The 21,631-nt window shown below is 35.0% G+C and overlaps 1 protein-coding gene across 14 annotated transcripts in view; it reads left to right on the top strand.

The window, feature by feature from the left end:
- FER (FER tyrosine kinase) overlaps nt 1-21,631 on the top strand; it is a 725,379-nt gene that overhangs the window by 458,467 nt on the left and 245,281 nt on the right. The window contains exon 1 of one of the 14 annotated variants that reach the window (XM_050794613.1): nt 359-5,436. The exons of the other annotated variants lie outside the window; for them this stretch is intronic. Within the exon in view, the coding sequence (XP_050650570.1) occupies nt 5,308-5,436 (129 nt within the window). The 5' untranslated portion in view covers nt 359-5,307. Of the gene's footprint in view, nt 1-358; nt 5,437-21,631 lie in introns of those variants that run through there. 14 annotated transcript variants of the gene reach the window in all.

Raw genomic sequence — 21,631 nt, 5'->3', positions numbered from 1 at the left:
TTGGTAGCTATTAAAATGGAAAAATTTAAAGTTTCCAAAAGATTCTTTGAGAGATACTTAGATTCATTGACATTTGTCAATAAAGCCTCATAAGTAATTTTAACATGCCATTTAACAAAAATTACTAAAAGAACTAATCCTTAATTACTCTTCACTATGTGCTAAGCAGTATGCTATATATATAACATACTTTATATACTACTGGCAAACAGTCCTGCAAAGGAGTTATTCCAGCCCTTCAGACAAGAACATTGAAGCTTGAAGAGATTAAGGAACTTTATCAGAATCGGTGTGGCAGGTTCAAACTCAAATAGAAACTTCCTGACAGAAGTTTTTCTGTCAGAGAAACTGACAGAAAGTTTCTCTGTCAGGAAGTTTCTATTTTATACAATCAATGTTGCATGGTTACTAAGCCAACAGATGTGTAATCAGAGGGACTTTAGTTCAAATCCTCTGTGCTATTAAAGTATCACCACAGGCAAAATCACATAACCTCTATGAGATAAGATTCCTTACTGGTTAAAAGTGGCAAGTCATCTCATAGAATTGTCTTGAAAGCTAAGTGAAATAGCGCTTGCAAAAATGTTTAGTACAGTGCCTGGTATATAGCTAAGTTCAATAAATGGTAGCTATAAAGAAAGAAGATGTTTCCTTCATGCCTCCTAAGTAGAGTTTTCAGTATTTTTGTTTTGGAGACAACAGTCCCCTTAGCATAGATATTTTAGTTCTTTTTAGTTATGTAATACCGATAGGTAAGAAATTACCAGCAGGTGGAGCTCAGTGTCAGAAAAATCAAATTTCTGAAATTGAGGTATTTTATCACCTTGTTTTAAAAATAAAATTAAATGCATATAGTTTTAAAATTTATATGTGAAGCCCTTCCTTTTTTAATCCTACCTACCAAAAGTTATCACCCTGCAACTTGGTTTTTAAATATGTAGAAAGAATGCTTTTGTTATAATTATTTTAAATCATTTGCTATATCTGGTGTCATATATAAGGTATGACAGTTCATTTGAATGAATAAGACATTTTTAATGTGAACTTAATTTATAAAGATTGTCTTTGATCATTTCATACAATAATTGGACTGATAATCTTAAATTGAACTTGACAAAACCCTCAAATCTGCCATTCCTACAGTCTTCTTAGTAAAGGGTATTTTCAGTCAATTGCTTAAGTCAAAATCTTGGGAATCACCCTTGTGTTCACTTTTTTCCAAATCCTATTAGCAAGTTGTCTTGATATTACCTCCAAAATATATCCCAAATCTGACCTCTTGATAACATATCCATTGTGATTATCCTAGTAAATTCACCATAAGTTAAGGTCTGAACTACTTCAGCCAGTTTACCTGTTTGTTCCCTTACACTTTGTACATTTTATTTTCTGTATAATAGCTTGAGTTATCTTAATGTATAAATGAGATTTTATATTTCTCCTGCTTATGACCCTCCATTGGTATTCCTGTATAACTAGAATAAAATTCTAATCCTCACCATGAACTCAATTAGATGATCTCATCCCTGCTTACTTCCCCTCATTATTTCCTACCAGTCCTCACCCATCACACTCCAGCCATTGAGGTCCTATTGTCCTTTGGGTACAGTAAGTTTCTTCTTATTTCTGGGCCTTTATGTTTTATCTCCTTTTAATACTTATTCCCCAGATCTTCATATGACCAACTGCCTTCTTTTGATAATTTCAGGTCAAATGATACTTCTTTGGGAGATCTCTGACTACTTCAGCTGTAATAGACCCTATCTGACCCCTGCCATCATTATTTATCTTATTGCCTTTTTCCTTTTCTTGCAAAGCACTTACTTTAGTATTTTTACCATTTCAACTATTAGTACAATTATTAAGAATTTACTCTGTGGTAGGTTGGTTCTAATAATTTACTCTGTGGAAGGTTAGTTCTAAATATTTCCATGCATTAAATACTAATATATGTACTTTGGTATGTATGAACTCATTTGATTATGGTATGTATGTATGTTTTTATTATCTGTCTTCTACTATAATCCCTGCTTGTTCCTCAGACTGTAGCTTTAAAAAGGTAGGCACTTTCATTATGTTTACTACTATTTCCTCTGCCTTGTACAGTGCTTGCTATGTAGAGGAGGCTAAGTAAATATTTTTTGAATATTGGACAAGCTCTTAGAACTCATATCAACAAATAGAGTCACCAAATATTTATGTAAAATAATCTCCTAGGGGATAGGGAACATTTCAATGGAAGAAATCATACTTGACTGATTATTCTTAGAGCCTTTTTTTAGTGAAGGTAGTGTATATAAAATAAGCTACTTAGGTTTCAGAAAATACATTGACAATGTTTTTTACCAAAGGTTACTAAATGTTAAATCACTGCTGAAATGGGAAATGGGCTTTTAGCATGACCCAAGAACAGGTTTAAAATCAGAAGCCAAAAAGTAGGAATAGATGTCTATTTGACTAGAAAAGTATAAAGAGCAAGGTGCCCCAGCAATTGATTATCACATCTGTTATGGTTTGAATTATGTGCCCCCAAAAGATATCTTTAAGTTGTAATACTCGATACCTGTGTACGTGACCTAATTTGGAAATAAGGTCTGTAGTTGTAAACTAGTTAATATGGTGAGCTCTAATCCAGTGTGACTGGTGCCCTTAGAATAAGAGAAGAGAGACTGACATACAGGGAAGACAGCCATGTGAAGACAGAGGCAGATATTGGAATTATGCTATCACAAGCAAAAGAATGCCTGGGGCTACCAGAAACTATAGGAGGTAAGGAAGGGTTATCCCCTAGAAGTTTTGGAGGGAGCATGGCCTTGCTAATACCTTGATTTCAGACTTCTGGCCTCCAGAACTGTAGGATAATAAATTTCTGTTGTTTTAAGTCACCGGATTTCTCGTACTGTGTTAGAGCAGCCCTAGGGAATTAATACAACATCTGTTGTGATTATTGTCTTTATAAATGATCTGAAAGAGGAGGGTCTTCCTAGTGAGGTATCTAGATGATATTAAAGTTTTCTAGTTGTGAAGAGCAAAACCAGTGAGTACAGATGATGAACAAAGAAACACCAAAATTAGCTTCTCTCTGGGCTAGACCAGGCAACAAATCTAGCATCTTAAGAGTTTATATTCTTTGACTGTAAGCATTGATTTCAACTCATTTAATGTTGAAAATTGCTTCCAGATTTAATGTTTTATGATTTTATGAACCTGGGTAAGTGCCTGGCACCTAATGAATGCTTAATGAATATTTAAAAAATAAATAAGTGAAACCAATCAGGAAATAAAATATAGGAAAATATAATTTTATTTTAATGAAAATATAAACTTATTCTGGTATAAAATTCAAATTATGTTTACAATTAGAGAAAAATGAGTGCAGGGAATGATTGAGAAACTGTAAATATTGTTTACTGAATGTATCAATACTTAAGTAGAAAAACAAAATTAATAAATTGTTAATTTATCTTTGGAGACTCTTTTTTTGGCAAAAGAATACCTTTGGTGAAATAGAGCAGGGACTTAATCTAAGAAACATAGTATAATAGTTAATTGCATAGTTTCTGGAACAAAGTTGCTTGGATTTGAATATGTGGCATCAGTCATTTTTTGGCTATGTAAGTTTGGGCAAGTTAAACTTTCCTTACCTCAATTTTCTCATCTGTAAACTAGGGCTTGTAATAGAAACTATTTCATAGGGTTAATGTGGGGAATTAAATGAGATAATCCATCTAAAATGCCGAGAACAATGCCTGCTCCTAAAAATTCTTTACTCTATATTGTCTATTATTGTTTATTAAATGTAAAATTTTATAAAATTATTCTCAGTATACAAAATGAGATTTATTTTGATGGACGTGGTATAAAGAATGATTGTTGCAGACAATAAAATATAAAAAGTGAATACCCCCCAAGAAAACTAGAGGAAATTATCCTAAGAGGCAAGAAAATTAAAAAAAAAAAAAATTTTTTTATTGCATCTAATTATAAAGGGAGCCAGAGTTTAAAGAAGGAGATGTTTATGTTAGAATTGTGACCCGGGAAAGTTTTACTGGGTAAGACTTTTGACTCTCTTTCTGTTTTCTGTTTTTCTTACTTGTTTTCATAAAGTTTCTTGAACTTTGGTCCATTAGAAAGAATGTTCTGTACAATACCTGAATATACCTGGCATCTAGTAGTTGTATAGTACAACATCTAGTAGTTGTATATTTGTTTTAAAAAATGAATGAATAAAGCAGAGATTTATAAAACAATTAACAAATTATTATAGAATAGGTTATCAAAAGTGGAGCCTTACTTTCCGATTAAACATTTATGGTTTTGAGTATCCCACTCTACTTCCTCTCTAGCCGTGCCACTTCATTGTGTGTTAAGTGTAGTACATTCTTGTGGCAAGGAAATTTAAAATTTTTATTTCTGTTTGGACCTTAGAGATCATTTGCACATACTTTATATTCTTTACCTTTGAACAGAAGAATTATAAAATATTAGAGAGTTATACCTCAATAAAAAATAAAAAAATTAAAACACGTTGGATTAAGAAAAGCTTTGTAGCACAGCTATCTGCAAGATTTTGTTTCAAGAACTGCTTGAAAGTTTGGTCTATTCTCAGAGACCTTGAGATTAAAAACCTAAAATAAGAAGACTTCTATATGTTTCTTAGGAATAAAATCAGGTATTTTTATTTATCTAATTAAAAAAATCAAAGGCCAGGTGCAGTGGCTCACGCCTGTAATCCCAGCACTTTGGGAGGCTGAGGTGGGCGGATCACCTGAGGTCAGGAGTTCGAGACTAGCCTGGCTAACATGGTAAAACCCCATCTATACTAAAAATACAAAAAAAAAAAAAAAAAAAATTAGCCAGGCGTGGTGGCGAGTGTCTGTAATTCCAGCTACTCAGGAGACTGAGGCAGGAGAATCACTTGAACCTGGGAGGCAAAGGTTGCAGAGAGCCGAGATGGTGCCATTGCACTCCAGCCTGGGCGACAAGAGTGAAACTCTGTCTCAAAAAAAAAAAATAATAATAATAAAAATCAAATAGAACAGAGATTTATTTCTTAGATAGTGTATATTCACTTAATGTACAAGGATTTTCTCTTTGTTGCTTGAAAACGCAACATTTGTTGGCTGTATCTGTACCTTTAATCCAGAACTGACTAGTATACTTCCGTGCCAACAGGGGGAGATAGTATGAAATAGGAGATCCAGATTTGCACCTCTCTTCTATCTTGCTTTTGCCTCAGACAGGAAGGTTTGTTGGTAAATTGACTTCCTTGGGCCCACTGTCACTATCTCTTAGCTAAATTTTGAGATGGAGCAGAAAATGAAATGTCCTCATTGTAAGGGTCAGCTGGAGCCTGGTGTCGGCTCCCAATCCTGTAAAACATGTGTTTTAATGTTCAGCTCTGAGCCTTCCACATCAGAAGTCCACAGAGATCAGGTAAGGGGAAGTTCTGTTTCAGGCCTACTTTACCCAGGGCCTAGACATTATCTAAGAGTCCAGCAGGTCATCTATTTTATGCGGCTGCTTCAAATGGGGAGGATAATTTCTCTTGACTTCTGTATCTGGGGGTAAACAAAATTCTTTTGAACAATGCTGTCACTCAGATGCTAAACCAAAGTCATTGAAAAAAATGAAAGTGGCTTCTTTTCCATTTGTATTTTATTTCATTTGTTTCCTTAATTCACCTCTCAGTTTTGAGAAAAATATGTCCTTTCCAGTATTTCAATACATGGAAGGTAAAAGACAGTGCAGTTTTATCGACTATTTGAGGAGAAACATGGCTCAGATTTTAAACTGAATATTCAACAAAGATAGTATTAAGATTTCTATTTTTCAAATTTCAGTTTCTATTCTGGCTGGTGAGCTCAATTTAGCCTTGTTATTTTCAATGTCTGTCACCAAAGGAAAATAATAATGTTTTTCTTGAACATAGGTATTTAATAGTTGGTGACAATAACTGGTAAAGCTTTTCATTATGATATGTAACTGTATAATTCAATGCTAATTTTATAATCAGTGTTTATGGTTTAATTTAGTAACTTGGAATACACTAATTCCTTACTCTTAATGTATAAAATATAATTTCTGTTACTAATAGGAATATAGCCCTATTTTCAATCTGTTGTGTTGGTAAATAATTATATTTGTATGTCATTTGACAATTTAAACTTAATTGCCTGCATTCTCTTGAGTCCCTTATGTAATGCCTCTCTTTTTTAGGCTTTCTTTTTCCAGATTCACTATATTAGGAAAACCTAATTCTGGCCTTCAAATAAGAATTGTAAATGCCGAAGAAGTTTATATATTTTCTTTATTTTGAAGATAGTTGAAATGCATACACGATTCTCGCTTTAATATTACTACATCCAGTATTTGGCTTATGGTGTTCCAAATATGTGTCCTATATTATTGGATAAGTACTGTTTGTAAATATAATGACCATTACTCGTGTGCATAAGTTTTGCGTTATCTGGTTTATAAATTTATAAAAATATTAGAGGATGTTGAATCCATTGGGATTGTCTTCTCCAAATTATCATTTTATATATAATAATGTCTCTGAAGCCTGAGATAATTAATGACTCACATGGCTAGCTAGTGACTTGCATAACTTACATTTTTTTAAGAAAAGTCTTGCTTTCTTGTTACTCTTCAATCTCTGATATATATTCTTTTATGCTTCTTCTTTAATATTTTTCTGTTTTTTTATACACACTGTCATCTTTTCAAAACCATTTTGTGCTTTTTATTTCTTATTTTTGAAATTGTTCTTAATTCTCAAATTTTATTAACTTTTTTCTTTTATATTAGAATCTTCAATCTCTGATATACATTCTTTTATTATCCTTCTTTAATATTTTTCTATGCATTTTTTATACATACCGTCATTGTCTTTTCAAAACAATTTGGTGCTTTTTCTTATTTTTGAAATAGTTCTTAATGCTCTTAAATTTTATTAACTTTTTTCTTTTATATTAGTTCTACTACATATCTTCAAAGTAAAGTAGAAAAGATTACAACTTTATTATTTTTCTCACTTATGTCAATTCTGTTTAGAGTAAATAGAATAAGAATTTTTGCTTTGATGGCTACCAGCCACCATCCTTGGGAAGACATTACATATAAGGATGCACACTGACTCTTGAAATTTTAAAACAATTCAACAAATAAATACTTAATTGAACTCTCATAATTATGAACTTCTACCCATTGCCTTGATGATTTGTCTTTGGTTATTAACTAATACTGATGTAAGTATAAAGACACCTCTTGATAAACCTAAAAATATACTTTTAAGTACTTCTCATTGTCAGTCTGCTCAGTCAGATGTTATTGTACTCACTTGGAGACATACATATTACTACACTCACTTGGAGACATACATATTCAGTTACACATACCTGAATTGATCATAGGAAGCCTTTGTATTCTTATGGAGTCACTATTTAGCCTCTGTGTTTTATACAGATATTCTTGACATCTTTTGTTTTTATTTTCTGGTATTCTTTATTTATTTATTTATTTATTTTGGTGAATTCTTACCACCATCAGGTACATGCTGACTCACAAGAGTATGTTTTAGGCAGAAGTTGTCCTTTTATCAGAAACTGACATTCCTCTAGAGATGAGACTAGTCTAGACCTAGTTTTCGGGTAAGCCATAGCCCCTCAAGCTGCTTTTCTGGGTCATCTGTTCCCTCCAAGTAGTGTGTCATATTGATACTGTATTATGTATGGTAGATCGATTCTTTATTGGGATTTCACTTCCCTCACCTATTATAATACAATTTTCCATCTTCTAAGAATTTTTAAATTTGGCCTTTGAAAGCTCATTCTGATAAGCAAACTTCCTGTTCAACAGAAGACTGCTCATTCTCCCGTATCCCATGTAATTCAGCATTGAGAAGTGGCTATTAATGTGGGCTTTATTATTCCTTTACCTTCGTGTGAAAGTCTTTGTGTTTTCAAGGCTTGTGGAGTTTGGTTGTACTGCATTGTATCCTTGCTCATTGTTGAAATCTTTGGAACTTCTCTTCATTCCTCCTTATTCATCAATACATGTACTCTCTTTTTTAGTCTCTTTTTCTACTTTTGGCCATTTTGGGATGACTTTAGCAGTCATGTGAAAGACCCACCTCAAATTTAGTTTCTGCATTTATTGATCTAAAAATAGTGTTGACTGAAGGATGATAACTGATAAGCAAATTTAGGTCAAGAGACTTTTTGTAAGAAAGACAGAAGAAGGCTCTTGGGTTCTTCTTGTTTCTGTTGAGTAACTGGCACCAATTCTGAACTGCTTACTTCATTTACAAATTTCATTTAATGAGACACATAAAACCTTATTTATCTAGGTTAATTTTAGACATATTCCTGCCACAGTAGCTGAAAGCAACCCTAACTGAAAAAGTAAGTAAAATGTTGGCAAAAATAGATAATATTACTTAGCACAGTACTGCTAGTTTCATCACTGTAGTTTGTTTGTTCCTGTTTTAGAAGGTGCTTGCTCCCAAATGCAGGAGCTTCTTGTGGCACTGAGTTTATGAAGGTAGAATTCTAGTGCATCAATTAGATGTTCTAGTGGGTTTTAAAATCTGGCCATCACACCTTGCTTTTGTAAATATCTATGTTTTGAAGTCCTGGTACTTTCCCTTCTGCCAGCTCCATACTTTCTGATTGAATTCTTAGAAAGCTTTTACTGCTGCCGATTGGCAATCATGTCACAAAATATTTTAAAGCTATGTGTATATTTCAGTGTTTGGTGATGTGATAATAGTATTTATGAAAATAAATTCATGAGTTCTTGAAATGTATTATAGGGCTCAACTTTTTAATAAGAATAAAATAAATATTGTAAGGAATTGATTTTAATGGCTGTTAAACATATTGAGAAAATAAGGTAATTGTATTTCACATTGCCCTTTCTGATTGTTTAGCTTTAGGTACTGCTTTGGATGCTCAGTTTCTAATTAATTTCTAGCAAAAGGTTTATTCTAGCTGTGAACGGTATAATTTTTATATAGCATCTCCCTTGAAAGCATATACATGCATACATATATATGTATATAAACTGTTTATGTACATATACATATATATGAAGTTTATATACGTATAAACTGTTTTTGCTCTTTTCTTAAAGAAGAGGGTGAGAGAGAATGAGGAGCAGTAGAAAGTATGGTCAAAGTTAGAAAATAAATCAAAAGGGTAATGATAGGTGAATGCTTTAATATGTGTCTAATATTTTAGCCAAATAATCCTTAGAGTCTTTATAGTTTGCTTTTTATGATACTTTTCTATGGATTTAAAAATGTCTTGTATAAACTTTATTTTGATGAATAAATGTATCTCTAGGGATATGAGAACACTGTGAATATATGATAAAAATTTACCCCCAGATATAGACTGTAACTTATCGTGAGGGGACTGGGAAAGAGGAAAAGTATGAAGTGGTTTTTAGCCTTTTTATTCAATCACAGCAGGTAAGATATTTCTATATTCCTAATGTCATAAAGGTGTATATCCTGCAGTAATTAGTAGAAACAGACTGTTTGTTTTGTTTGTGGTAGTGAAAAAGCATTGGCTGCCTTAAAGTCTCTCTTTGCCAATAATTTTTTTTTAATTAAAGAAGCACACCAAAATAGATTACTCTGTTCCAGAATGTGTTATTGCTAATCCATTGTAAGTGGTGACAGAACAAAGTATAAATACTTTATTACATGTAGCTACATCTTGTAAGTCAATTCCTATCTCACCAGATGTTGCTAGCTGGAATCTAGACATCATCTAAGATACTATTTACTAGAATCACAGAAATCCTTGGTTATGTGGTTTATCTGTTGCATTATTTCACCCAAAGCAAGGTTGGCTTTTCCTTTGCATTTAAGTTAACAGAAATAAGGTACATGATCATTTAAAGGAATTGGGCTTACAAAGAAGGAGGTGACTTATTTTTTCTTTTTTTTTTTTTTCCTAAAGGAAGTCACTAAAAATGTCTGGCTGTCAAGAAATGAATAGCCTGGGCTACAGAGCGAGACTCCGTCTCAAAAAAAAAAAAAAAAAGAAAGAAATGAATAACTCTCTAGTGATAGGTTTTCTATGAATGAGGGAAATAGTAACAGAATAAGAGGGCCAGTTGATTAAAAAATGTTCCAGAAATATGACCTTGTCTCCAAGTCAAAAATACTTTAAAATATCGGGGGGAAAAGTTATAAAATACAGATAGAAGTAATTACAAAGCAATCTCGTAGCCTTGAGTCATCAGGAGAAAGTTAAACCATGTACATTTTGAACTGTTTAAAAAGACAGAAATACATAATTTGGTTTTTCAAGATAATCTTTTTTTCCTAAGATTGAAAACCTTATACTTTATTAAAATAATTTTCATTTTAATCAAGAGTTAGTAGAAAACTTAGGCATGATTTTTAGAACACTCAACAATAAAGGCTGGCATTAAATTGCATCTATTTGGTATTTGAGAATTATATGGACAGATACAACCGTAAATGCTTTATTATTTTTTTTATTATACTTTGTGTTCTAGGGTACAACGTGCAGATTTGTTACATATGTATACATGTGCTATGTTGGTTTGCTGCACTCATTAACTCGTCATTTACATTAGTTATATCTCCTAATGCTATCGCTCCCCCCTCCCCCACCCCACAGTAGGCTCCGTATGTGATGTTCCATGTCCTGTGTCCAAGTGTTCTCATTGTTCAGTTCCCAGCTATGAGTGAGAACATGCGGTGTTTGGTTTTCTGTTCTTGCAATAGTTTGCTGAGAATGATGGTTTCCAGATGCATCCATGTCCCTACAAAGGACACAAACTCATCTTTTTTTATGGCTGCATACTATTCCATGGTGTATATGTGCCACATTTTCTTAATCCAGTCTGTCACTGCTGGACATTTGGGTTGATTCCAAGTCTTTGCTATTGTGAATAGTGCCGCGATAAACATACGTGTGCATGTGTCTTTATAGCAGCATGATTTAAATCCTTTGAATATATACCCAGTAATGGGATGGCTGGGTCAAATGGTATTTCTAGTTCTAGATCCTTGAGGAATCGCCACACTGTCTTCCACAATGGTTGAACTAGTTTACAGTCCCACCAACAGTGTAAAAGTGTTCTTATTTCTCCACATCCTCTCCAGCACCTGTTGTTTCCTGACTTTTTAATGATTGCCATTCTAACTGGTGTGAGATGGTATCTTATTGTGGTTTTGATTTGCATTTCTCTGATGGCCAGTGATAATGAGCATTTTTTCATGTGTCTGTTGCCTGCATAAATGTCTTCTTTTGAAAAGTGTCTGTTCATATCCTTTGCCTACTTTTTGATGGGGTTGTTTGTTTTTTTCTTGTAAATTTGTTTGAGTTCTTTGTAGGTTCTGGATATTAGCCCTTTGTCAGATGAGTAGATTGCAAAAATTTTCTCCCATTCTGTAGGTTGCCTGTTCACTCTGATGGTAGTTTCTTTTACTGTGCAGAAGCTCTTTAGTTTAATTAGATCTAATTTGTCAGTTTTGGCTTTTGTTGTCATTGCTTTTGTTGTTTTAGACATGAAGTCCTTTCCCATGCCTGTGTCCTGAATGGTATTGCCTAGGTTTTCTTCTAGGATTTTTATGGTTTTAGGTCTAATATTTAAGTCTCTAATCTATCTTGAATTAATTTTTGTATAAAGTGTAAGGAAGGGATCCAGTTTCAGCTTTCTACATATGGCTAGCCAGTTTTCCCAGTACCATTTATTAAATAGGGAATCCTTTCCCCATTTCTTGTTTTTGTCAGGTTTGTCAAGGATCAGATGGTTGTAGATGTGTGGTATTATTTCTGAGGGCTCTGTTCTGTTCCATTGGTCTATATCTCTGTTCTGGTACCAGTACCATGCTGTTTTGGTTACTGTAGCCTTGTAGTATAGTTTGAAGTCAGGTAGCGTGATGCCTCCAGCTTTGTTCTTTTGGCTTAGGATTGTCTTGGCAATGCGGGCTGTTTTTTGGTTCCATATGAACTTTAAAGTAGTTTTTTCCAATTCTGTGAAGAAAGTCATTGGTAGCTTAATGGGGATGGCACTGAATCTATAAATTACCTTGGGCAGTATGACCATTTTCACGATACTGAATCTTCCTATCCATGAGCAAGGAATGTTCTTCCATTTCTTTGTGTCCTCTTTTATTTCATTGAGCAGTGGTTTGTAGTTCTCATTGAAGAAGTCGTTCACATCCCTTGTAAGTTGGATTCCTAGGTATTTTATTCTCTTTGAAGCAATTGTGAATGGGAGTTCATTCATGATTTGGCTCTCTGTTTGTCTGTTATTGGTGTATAAGAATGCTTGTGATTTTTGCACATTGATTTTGTATCCTGAGACTTTGCTGAAGTTGTTTATCAGCTGAAGGAGATTTTGGGCTGAGACGATGGGGTTTTCTAAATACACAATCATGTCATCTGCAAACAGGGACAATTTGACTTCTTCTTTTCCTAATTGAATACCCTTGATTTCTTTCTCTTGCCTGATTGCCCTAGCCAGAACTTCCAACACTATGTTGAATAGGAGTGGTGAGAGAGGGCATCCCTGTCTTGTGCCAGTTTTCAAAGGGAGTGCTTGCAGTATTTGCCCATTCAGTATGATATTGGCTGTGGGTTTGTTATAAATAGCTCTTATTATTTTGAGATATGTTCCATCAATACTGAATTTATTGAGAGTTTTTAGCATGAAGGGCTGTTGAATTTTGTCAAAGGCCTTTTCTTTATCGAGATAATCATATGGTTTTTGTCTTTGGTTCTGTTTATATGCTGGATTACGTTTATTGATTTGCATATGTTGAACCAGCCTTGCATCCCAGGGATGAAGCCCACTTGATCATGGTGGATAAGCTTTTTGATGTGCTGCTGGATTTGGTTTGCCAGTATTTTATTGAGGATTTTTGCATCGATATTCATCAGGGATATTGGTCTAAAATTCTCTTTTTTTGTTGTGTCTCTGCCAGGCTTTGGTATCAGGATGATGTTGACCCCATAAAATGAGTTAGGGAGGATTCCTTCTTTTTCTATTGATTTGAATAGTTTCAGAAGGAATGGTACCAGCTCCTCCTTGTACCTTTGATAGAATTTGGCTGTGAATCCGTCTGGTCCTGGACTTTTTTTGTTGGCAGGCTATTAATTATTGCCTCAATTTCAGAGCCTCCTATTGTTCTATTCAGGGATTCCACTTCTTCCTGGTTTAGTCTTGGGAGAGTGTATGTGTCCACGAATTTATCCATTTTTGAAGATAATCTTTTTAAAGGTATGGCTCAATGAGGCATTTCATTAGTGCCTTTTAGTTCCAAGGTAAGTTATTGTTTTAAAAATTGTGAATTTCTGAAGTTTTAAGATATCTAATAATTAGCTGTTTGTTTTTTGTACCTATTTTTTTTGAATCTATGTATAATTCTTAAGCAGTGAAGCAGTTGCAGATATTAACACATTGGTACCCTTTTCTTTTTTTTTTTTTTTTTAACATTTTTTAACTGAAAAAAAAAAATGTTTTGTGGATGCAGGCTTATTTTGTTGCCCAGGCTGTCTCAAACTCCTGGCTTCAAGCAGTCTTCCTGCCCAGGCCTCCTGAAGTAAAAGGATTACAGGCATAAGCCTCCATGCCTGGCCCTACCCATTAATTCTTTCTCCTCCTTTTCCCTCCCCTCCCCTTCTCTTCCCCCTCCCCTCCTTTTTTCTTCCCCTCCCCTCCCCTTTCCCCCCCTTTTCTTCCCCTCCCCTTCCTTCCTTTCACCTCCCGTCCCCTTCCCTTCTCCCCTCTCCTCCCCTTCCCCTCTCCTTCCCTCCCCATTTTTGCGCCTTTTCCTCTGCTTTTCTTCCTCTCCCCTCTCCTCCCCTCCCCTTTTTCTCCTCTCCCTGTCCCTTCTCCTTCCCTCACATTCCCTCCCCTACCCTCCCCTTTCCCTCCCCTCCCCTACCTTTCCTTCCCCTTCTCCTTCTCTTCCCTCCCCTCACCTCTCCTTTCCCTCCCCTCCCCTCCCCTCCCTTTCCCTCCCCTTTTCCTCCTCTCCCTTCTCCTCCCCTCCCCCTCTCCTCCCCTCCCCTCCCTTCTCCTTTTTTCTCCCCTCCCCTCCCCTTCCTGTTCTTTCTCCTCCCCTCCCCTCCCTTCCCCTCCCCTCCCCTTCTCCTCCTCCTCTCCTCTCCTTTTTTCCTCTCCTTCCCTTCCTTTTTGTGACAGGGTCTCGCTCTATCTCCCAGGCTGGTTGTGCCATCTAGGTTCATTGCAACCTCTGCCTCATGAGTTCAAGCGATTCTCCTGCCTTAGCTTTCTGAGTAGCTGGGAGTACAGGTGAGCAACAGTACACTCTACTCATTTTTGTATTTTTAGTAGAGACAGGGTTTCACCATGTTGCCCAGGCTGGTCTTGAACTCCTAACCTCAAGTGATCCACCTGCCTTGTCCTCCCAAAGTGTTGGGATTACAGGCGTGAGCCAATGGGCCTGGCCCAACCCATTAGTTCTATGAATAATTTTGTTGCTCCTCTATCAGTGTAGGGAAGGAAAAATATGACTTGGGTTAAATTACATTGTAGTTTTGATTATAAGAATTCTTATTCTGCATAAGAACTTTTTATTATTATCTTTGGAAAAGTTATTTAACCACTCTAGGCTTTGGCTTTCTAATCTTTAAAATGAGAATAATAACAGGACCTGCTATATAGTGTTCATAGAAGATTAAAATGGGCAATGGTGCTTGGCTCATAGTTAGTGCTACTGTCAGTGTTTGAGACCTTTTCTAAGCAGGTTAGTATTCTCTTTTCAACAGAGACTTCAAATGGTATATTGTGATTGTTTTCTTTCATGTAGCGCTTAAAACTTCAGCAATAGTGATACTACTCTGTTTTTTCCATGTGTTTTACAATAAAAAAATCATTTGGTGTCTCACTGAGCTACACTGAAATTTAATAAATTTGTGTCACTGAACGAAGCATTTCTGAAATGTGGATCCAAAGTTTCCTGTGTTTATATTCAAGGGCCTCTCCTCTTATTGTTTTATCTTTAAGTTTCTGATCATTTTATGTCATTAATATTTCATAGTTTTCATTCATGTCTAAATTCTCTTACCATCCCAGGCCAAAAATGGCTCTTTTCTTGAGATGTGGTATTAAAAATAGTGCATGTCTGAAGTCAGGAATTCGAGACCAGCCTGGCCAACATGGTGAAACCCCATCTCTACTAAAAATAGAAAAATCAGCTGGGTGTGGTGGTGGGGACCTGTAATCCCAGCTACTTGGGAGGCTGAAGCAGGAGAAACGCTTGAACCTGGGAGGCCGAGGTTGCAGTTAGCCAAGAATGCGCCGTTGTACTCCACCCTAGGAGACAAGACTGAAACTCCATCTCGGGAAAAAAAAAAATAGCGCATAATTCTTAGGTATAAATTAACCATAGTTTTATATATAATATTATCAATTTGATTGTAATTATTGTTCAGTACTGTGTTGAATAGGAGTGGTGAGAGAGGGCATACTTTTCTTGATTTTGAGTGAATGACTGATGCCCAGCGTTTTCTTGGCTTTCTGTATGTAATCTAGGCAACCTGGCTTAGTACCAAGAGAGTAAGCAAAGAGTTACTTTGTTACCTTCTCTGTACCTTAGTGCAAGTCACTTCACCCCCTCTGACCTTCATTTTCTCATGTATTATGAAGTGAAAAAGCTGAAATAGAAAATCTTTAACACAGAAGGTTCCTTCTACCACTGATTCTATTTAAGACCGTTTCATTATATGACAGCTTTGTAAAAAATGTGATAGAATAAAAATTTTGGCCCAGTAATTTCCACACTTATTTTTAATGTTAATCTTTTTAGTAATGCCCTGTTTACATAAACGTATATTGACCAACTTATTTTTGTCTTGGGAGTTGGTTGCTTTTTAAAGTCCTTTCTTTGCTGATGTCTTATCAGCAACTATATTGGACTCCAAAATATGAGAAGAAACTTCAAACCACATGTGCTAATTACTGTGAAAATAGACGCTAGCAAAGCAAATAAAAAGTTAGCTAGTTTTCCAGCTACTGCACTGTGGGTGGGTGAATAGCCAGAGGGAGATCATCCAGTGACCTTGCTACTGCTGAGCTGTAAATGTTGCTGTACAGTTTCCTGGAATTATCAGGGCTCTTGCTGGGAAAAAACATCTTTGGGACTACAGCTACATTTCTGACAGTGGATTTTGGGGCAAGGTGTCACTTTAGTTAGAGATAATAATGTTCTGAAAACTGGATGGGCAATGAAAGATTAACAAAAGCATATATCTACAGAAGGAACAGGATTGGAAAAAAAGAAAAAAGCATATATGCACATTTTTATTGCATGGAATCTATGTGAATCATGCAATTCTTAACCCATTTTCCTGATTAATATATTACATATAGGGGTGATTTTTCTTTTCTTGGACATTTAAGATAGCTGCTGATTATAAGGTAAATATGCAGTGATTCTTTGTCAGCTATGTGCTGTTGTCTAGGACCTCCATAAAAAAATTACCACAAATTTGGTGGCTGAAAACAACAGAAATATCTTCTTTCACAGTTCTGGAGGCCAGAAGTCCAAAATCAAGGTTTTGCCAGAGTTGATGCCTTCAGGAGTCTCTGAATGAGAATTGTTCCATGCCTCTATCCTAGCTTCTTGTGGCTGCTGGAGATCCTATCGTTCCTTCGTTCATAAACACATCACTGTAATCTGTCTCCTTCTTCACATCACCTTCTGTGTTTCTTCTTCTTCTAAGTTTTCTTATGAGGAAACTTGTCATTGGATTTAGGGCCCCTGGATAATCCTGTATGATCTCATGTTGAGACCCTTGACTTAATTAAATCTATAAAACTTGCTTTTCCAAGTAAGGTTACGTTCACAGGTTCTTAGTGGAAATATCTTCTGAGCGGGGTGGGGGGAGGTGGTGGTCACCATCTAACCCACCTACAGTTTGTGTCTCTCTTCTGTTTAATTATCAAGAAAGTTCTCAAAAATTAAAACTGGTTATGGGTGAAATCCTTAACTTGAGAGAAGCTGATTCTTTCTGCCCTTTTATTCAAGTAATTTTTTGAGTACTACTCTGTGAGTCATAGTATTTCGGAACTGGAAGATACTATAAAATATTTTTCTTTTGCCAGAAGCACAGATATTTTGTTTATGGTCCAACTCCGAGTTAGAGTCAAAGCCAGACCTAGAACATAGATTCTGAATCAAGTGTTTACATCTGTATTGTGAGACCAGAAAGTCCTCTGTTTATTATGTTATTGGAGCAATTAAATATACATTTATTGAGCAGACTTCAAACAGCATTACTTTTTGAGTGGTTTGGGAAAGAGTCCTTGAGAAATAAGAGGTCTGTGTCTTGCAAGAACTATTCAAGGCAGGCAAAATAGCATAATGATTAATAGCAAAAAATTTGTATTAATGCTGAATTTAAATTTCGGCTGCTTGACCACATGATGTTCAGCAAATCACTTAGTATTTCTGGGGCTCACAGTCCTGGCTCACACTATTTGGAAAATACCTGGGGATTCATTGGGAGCAAAGGGATTGAGAGGATTTTCAAATTCTCAATATTTAAACTTTTTATGCAAGGAAAATAATTCTGCTTAATATAAAAAATACAATTTTAAATATCAATGGCTATTATTTTATCTTTAATAATTTTGCTAAACCTTTGATACAGTTATTTGGTGAGTACCCATTGTTAATTTTTAGATGAATAATTGTAGTTTTGATGATGACTCTTAATCAGAGATCTTCATGGTTGTAAGTCTGATGTTAGGAGTTACACAATGGCTGCTTTAGGCCAGTGGTTTATTATGTTGTTTATTTCATATCGATTCTCCTATGCTTAATTGCCTGTTGACGTAATAGTTAATGAACTTCTGAAAATACCCAGTATACAACAGTTCTCATGGGTACTTTATTAGCTGAAGCAGACTAGAGCCTATTACATAGAAATAGAGACCTGGTCCTAAGATTTCTAACTTACACTCATATTGATAAAAATTAAGCCCTGGAGGTGTTATTTATAAGATTTGGTAATTGGTAATGTCTGGATTAAATAATACATTTTTATTTCTAGATATGTACTATGCCTTTCTTGAACTTATTAAGAAGTTAAATATTCTCTGTATTAACACTTTTAGCTATTTATAAGTACAATAAACTGGTTTTCAAATTAAAATAATTAGAAAAGTCAATCTTTTTGAAAAATGCAAAGGAAAATATCTTTTAACTCCCAAGATAGTATTCTCCTGTTGTTTTTGAGAATTTCCTACTATTTAAATAGGGATAACTGCAGATTCTTGAAATCAGTCTGAGTTAAAAAGATTACCTATAATTGGAATGACTTGGGTTAAATTTGAGTACTTTAATTTCATTTTTCTCTTATGTGTCATTTGAGATTTCTTAGCACAAAACAATAGTTCAAGTAAATATATTCCCTTTTATTTGCTATTTAAATGGTGTCTAATAGCTCCTGTCTTGCTTAACTTCATCATTAATATATAGCATTTATTTTAATATTTTAATAATTTGAGTTAAAAAAAACCAATAAATCCCCCTGCCCTCTTGTAGTTTAGATTATATTGTGAGTGTGTGCTTGGGCCTCCAGATATCTGGCTTGTATGACAGAGGTATTAGTACCATTCATTGAAATGGGAAACCGATAAAAGGCCAGCATTGGGAATTATGAGTTCAGTAATATGTTGACTTTTATATCTAAATAGAAGTCACATGAATGTTCCAACATACAAGTTTGGAGCTCAATTAAAACAGTTTAAATTGCAGATTTTGTGAGTAGACTTGGTTCAGGTGGTAATTGAAGTTGAGAAATAAAAGAGATCCCCTAGGGAGAAAGTACAGAGCAAGTGAAGAAGAAACCTGGAACCAGTAGAGCCTAGAATCATATTACCATTTAATGACCTGAAAGAGGAGGGTGAGCCTGCTGAGGAAACTGAGAATGTGTAGTCTGAGAGGTTGGAGGAGAGTGTGGTAGGGGAATAAACGTTTCATGTAGGCATACATGGTCAATAGAGCGGAATTGTGTTGAGACATCAAGTAAGAGAAGTGGGAAATGTGTCTGTTAGATTGGTGAAATGGAGTCTGTTGGTTTCCTAAGACCATCTGCTTTGGTGTAGTTACGGGGTGATAGCCAAATAAGAGCAGATTGAGGAATGAGTGGGAGTAGGGAAAATTGAGACAGTGAGCATATATAACTCTTTTAGGAATTTTTTTATAAAGAGCAAGCAGTAGCTGCAACAGAATATGTGGTGAAGGGAGAGGTTCATCCTTCCCTTTCTTCTGCTCTCTCCTTCCTTTATTTCCTTCTCTTTTCCCTCCTTTTTTTTTTTCTATGACATATATATATATGTAAAAACTGATGGACTGGTGGGGAAGAACCATTTGAGAAGGGATGATTGACGGTACCTCAGAGATCCATTAGGTTCTTGTAAGGTGTAAGGTTCTTGGGAGATCAGTAAGCAATGAGATCCAAAGTGAAGTAGAGTGGTAATCCTTAGATGGGAGTTATCTGCCCCATGTTTCAAAAAAGGGAAGGAGATTATAAAAGGTAGAGAAGTTTATAGCTTTGAAAAGGCAAGATGAAGAGGTTCCTACCTTTGTTAATTCTATAGAAGCTAGAAGGTATGGAAAAAGGTGGTTTTAGACATAGAAAAGTAAGAAAAGTTTGAAATGATTGACAATGACAGTGGAAAATAAGAAATGAGTTGGCCAGATATTTAGGGCCCATTTGAAGTTAGTAATCATGTGATACTCTGTAACAGTGTTTAGTTGCTTGGGTGCGAACTCAGAGAGAGCAGATAGTTGGATCCATCCAGGGTTAGATTTTGCCACAAGGGAGCACCTAAGAGACAGGATAGCAAGGGAATTTAGAACATTGGCAAGAGTATCATTGAAAATGATGTAGCCTGGCATCTAAGTTAAATAAAGAGAGAAGAGAAGAGAAGATGATTGATTGGGAGAAAGTAGGAGACTACAAGACTTAAGAGTTCCAGTGAGATTGAAAAATGGTTACAGTGTGACTGGTTGAAAGCAAACTGATGGGATAGGAGATTGTGGCCAAAAAGAGGGGAGCTTAAATTTAGAGCTCTTCCATGTGATGATAGTGTCCAAGGAAAAGCCATGACTGATGTAGAGAGGATACAAATGTTTCCCCTCCCACCCCTACAGATTGAAAGCTTTGTGACAGCACCTTCCGAGGTGTATGTTGCGGAATATTTTCTCTCCCAAATGCAAGTAGTAATTCTTTATTAAGGCTCTGAGACATATTGCATTAATGAATCTGTTTAAATTTGTTTAACTGTGCATTTCTAAAATCTATGGGACTACAGAACCTTTTGTACTATGACGTCTATTAACGGCCATTTAAACTAGGGTTTTCCTATACTTTTGAGCAGTTGTTTTGTTTGTTATGTGCTGAAACTGTTAAATTAATGGGAATAAGTGAGAATAATTGTCACAACATATATAGTTTATAAAGAAGGTGTTTATAAAGAAGGTTTAATCTACATTAATATATATCAATATCAAAAGATTTCTTTTCCTATTAAAATTAAATGTGTCTAAAACCTAAAAATGTAAGTTAGTATATTGTTTTGTTAGTGATCATTGTGACATTTGAAGTTGCTTATTGAAAATCTTTAATTAGTAATTGATATTCCAGGAAAACCTACTATATTAGTTCTATACAATAGTTACCCAAGTTAGATTAGTTAAAACATAAAAGAGTTTACCCAGTCACGTAATTGGATATACACAGAAGTTCAAACCATGTCGTCAAGAATTTGTTTTCATTTCTCAGCTCTACCTTCTCTTGTATTGACTTCATTCTCAGGCAGGATGTACTGATGTCCCATAGTGTGACAGTTTTTCTCAGAGAGGCTGAGGATGGGACAAGCACTTAGAATCTGACTGATTTCTTTCTAAAATGTATCTCCTGGTTGGATTTTATTAGCTGATAAAAGAAGTACAATATTATAACTACCATTTTTTTATTTAAAATTTTTAATTTTTCTGTATTTTTATTAAATCTTAGGATTTTCGTTTAGGTCCTTAAGTTTCTGATTCCATTCTAATAAATAAAATCTTGACTGAGGACTTGAAACTCCAAATGTTCCCAGTTACTAGTTCCAGTAACAAAAGGAGCTCTGATAAGAGGATTATTGATGCATGTGCAGTACAAGAATACTAAACATTAAAACCATTCAGGAACTTTTTAGATAAAGTTGGAAACTTAAAACATTTACAAAAATGAAATATGTACTTAGTAGTCTTTATCGTGTCCTTGTGAGGTCCTCTGCAGCAAATACAAAACCCATAAAACTCATCCTCCCTATCCCCTGAAACCCATCAATAAAGGAAAACAAAACAAAACAAAACCCCACAAAATAATATATCAAACTTTTGAAACAGTGGTCTTTAACCTGTTAAATTATTTTCTGAGGAATGTAGCCTTGAACTGTGTAGTAATTGTCATAGAAAATGGTAGTCAAAATCAAACCTGTAGCTTTTGGCAAATTAGTGGTCTTTTTGATGGACTTTTTAGTGAATAACCATAAAAGGTGTTTTACGTTTTCCTGGTTTATAAATAAAGGAAAGTAAAATGATCACGAGTATTAA

Source organism: Macaca thibetana, chromosome 6, assembly GCF_024542745.1.
Source record: "Macaca thibetana thibetana isolate TM-01 chromosome 6, ASM2454274v1, whole genome shotgun sequence".
Taxonomy (NCBI): domain Eukaryota; kingdom Metazoa; phylum Chordata; class Mammalia; order Primates; family Cercopithecidae; genus Macaca; species Macaca thibetana.
This window is presented reverse-complemented; position numbering and strand designations above follow the sequence as displayed.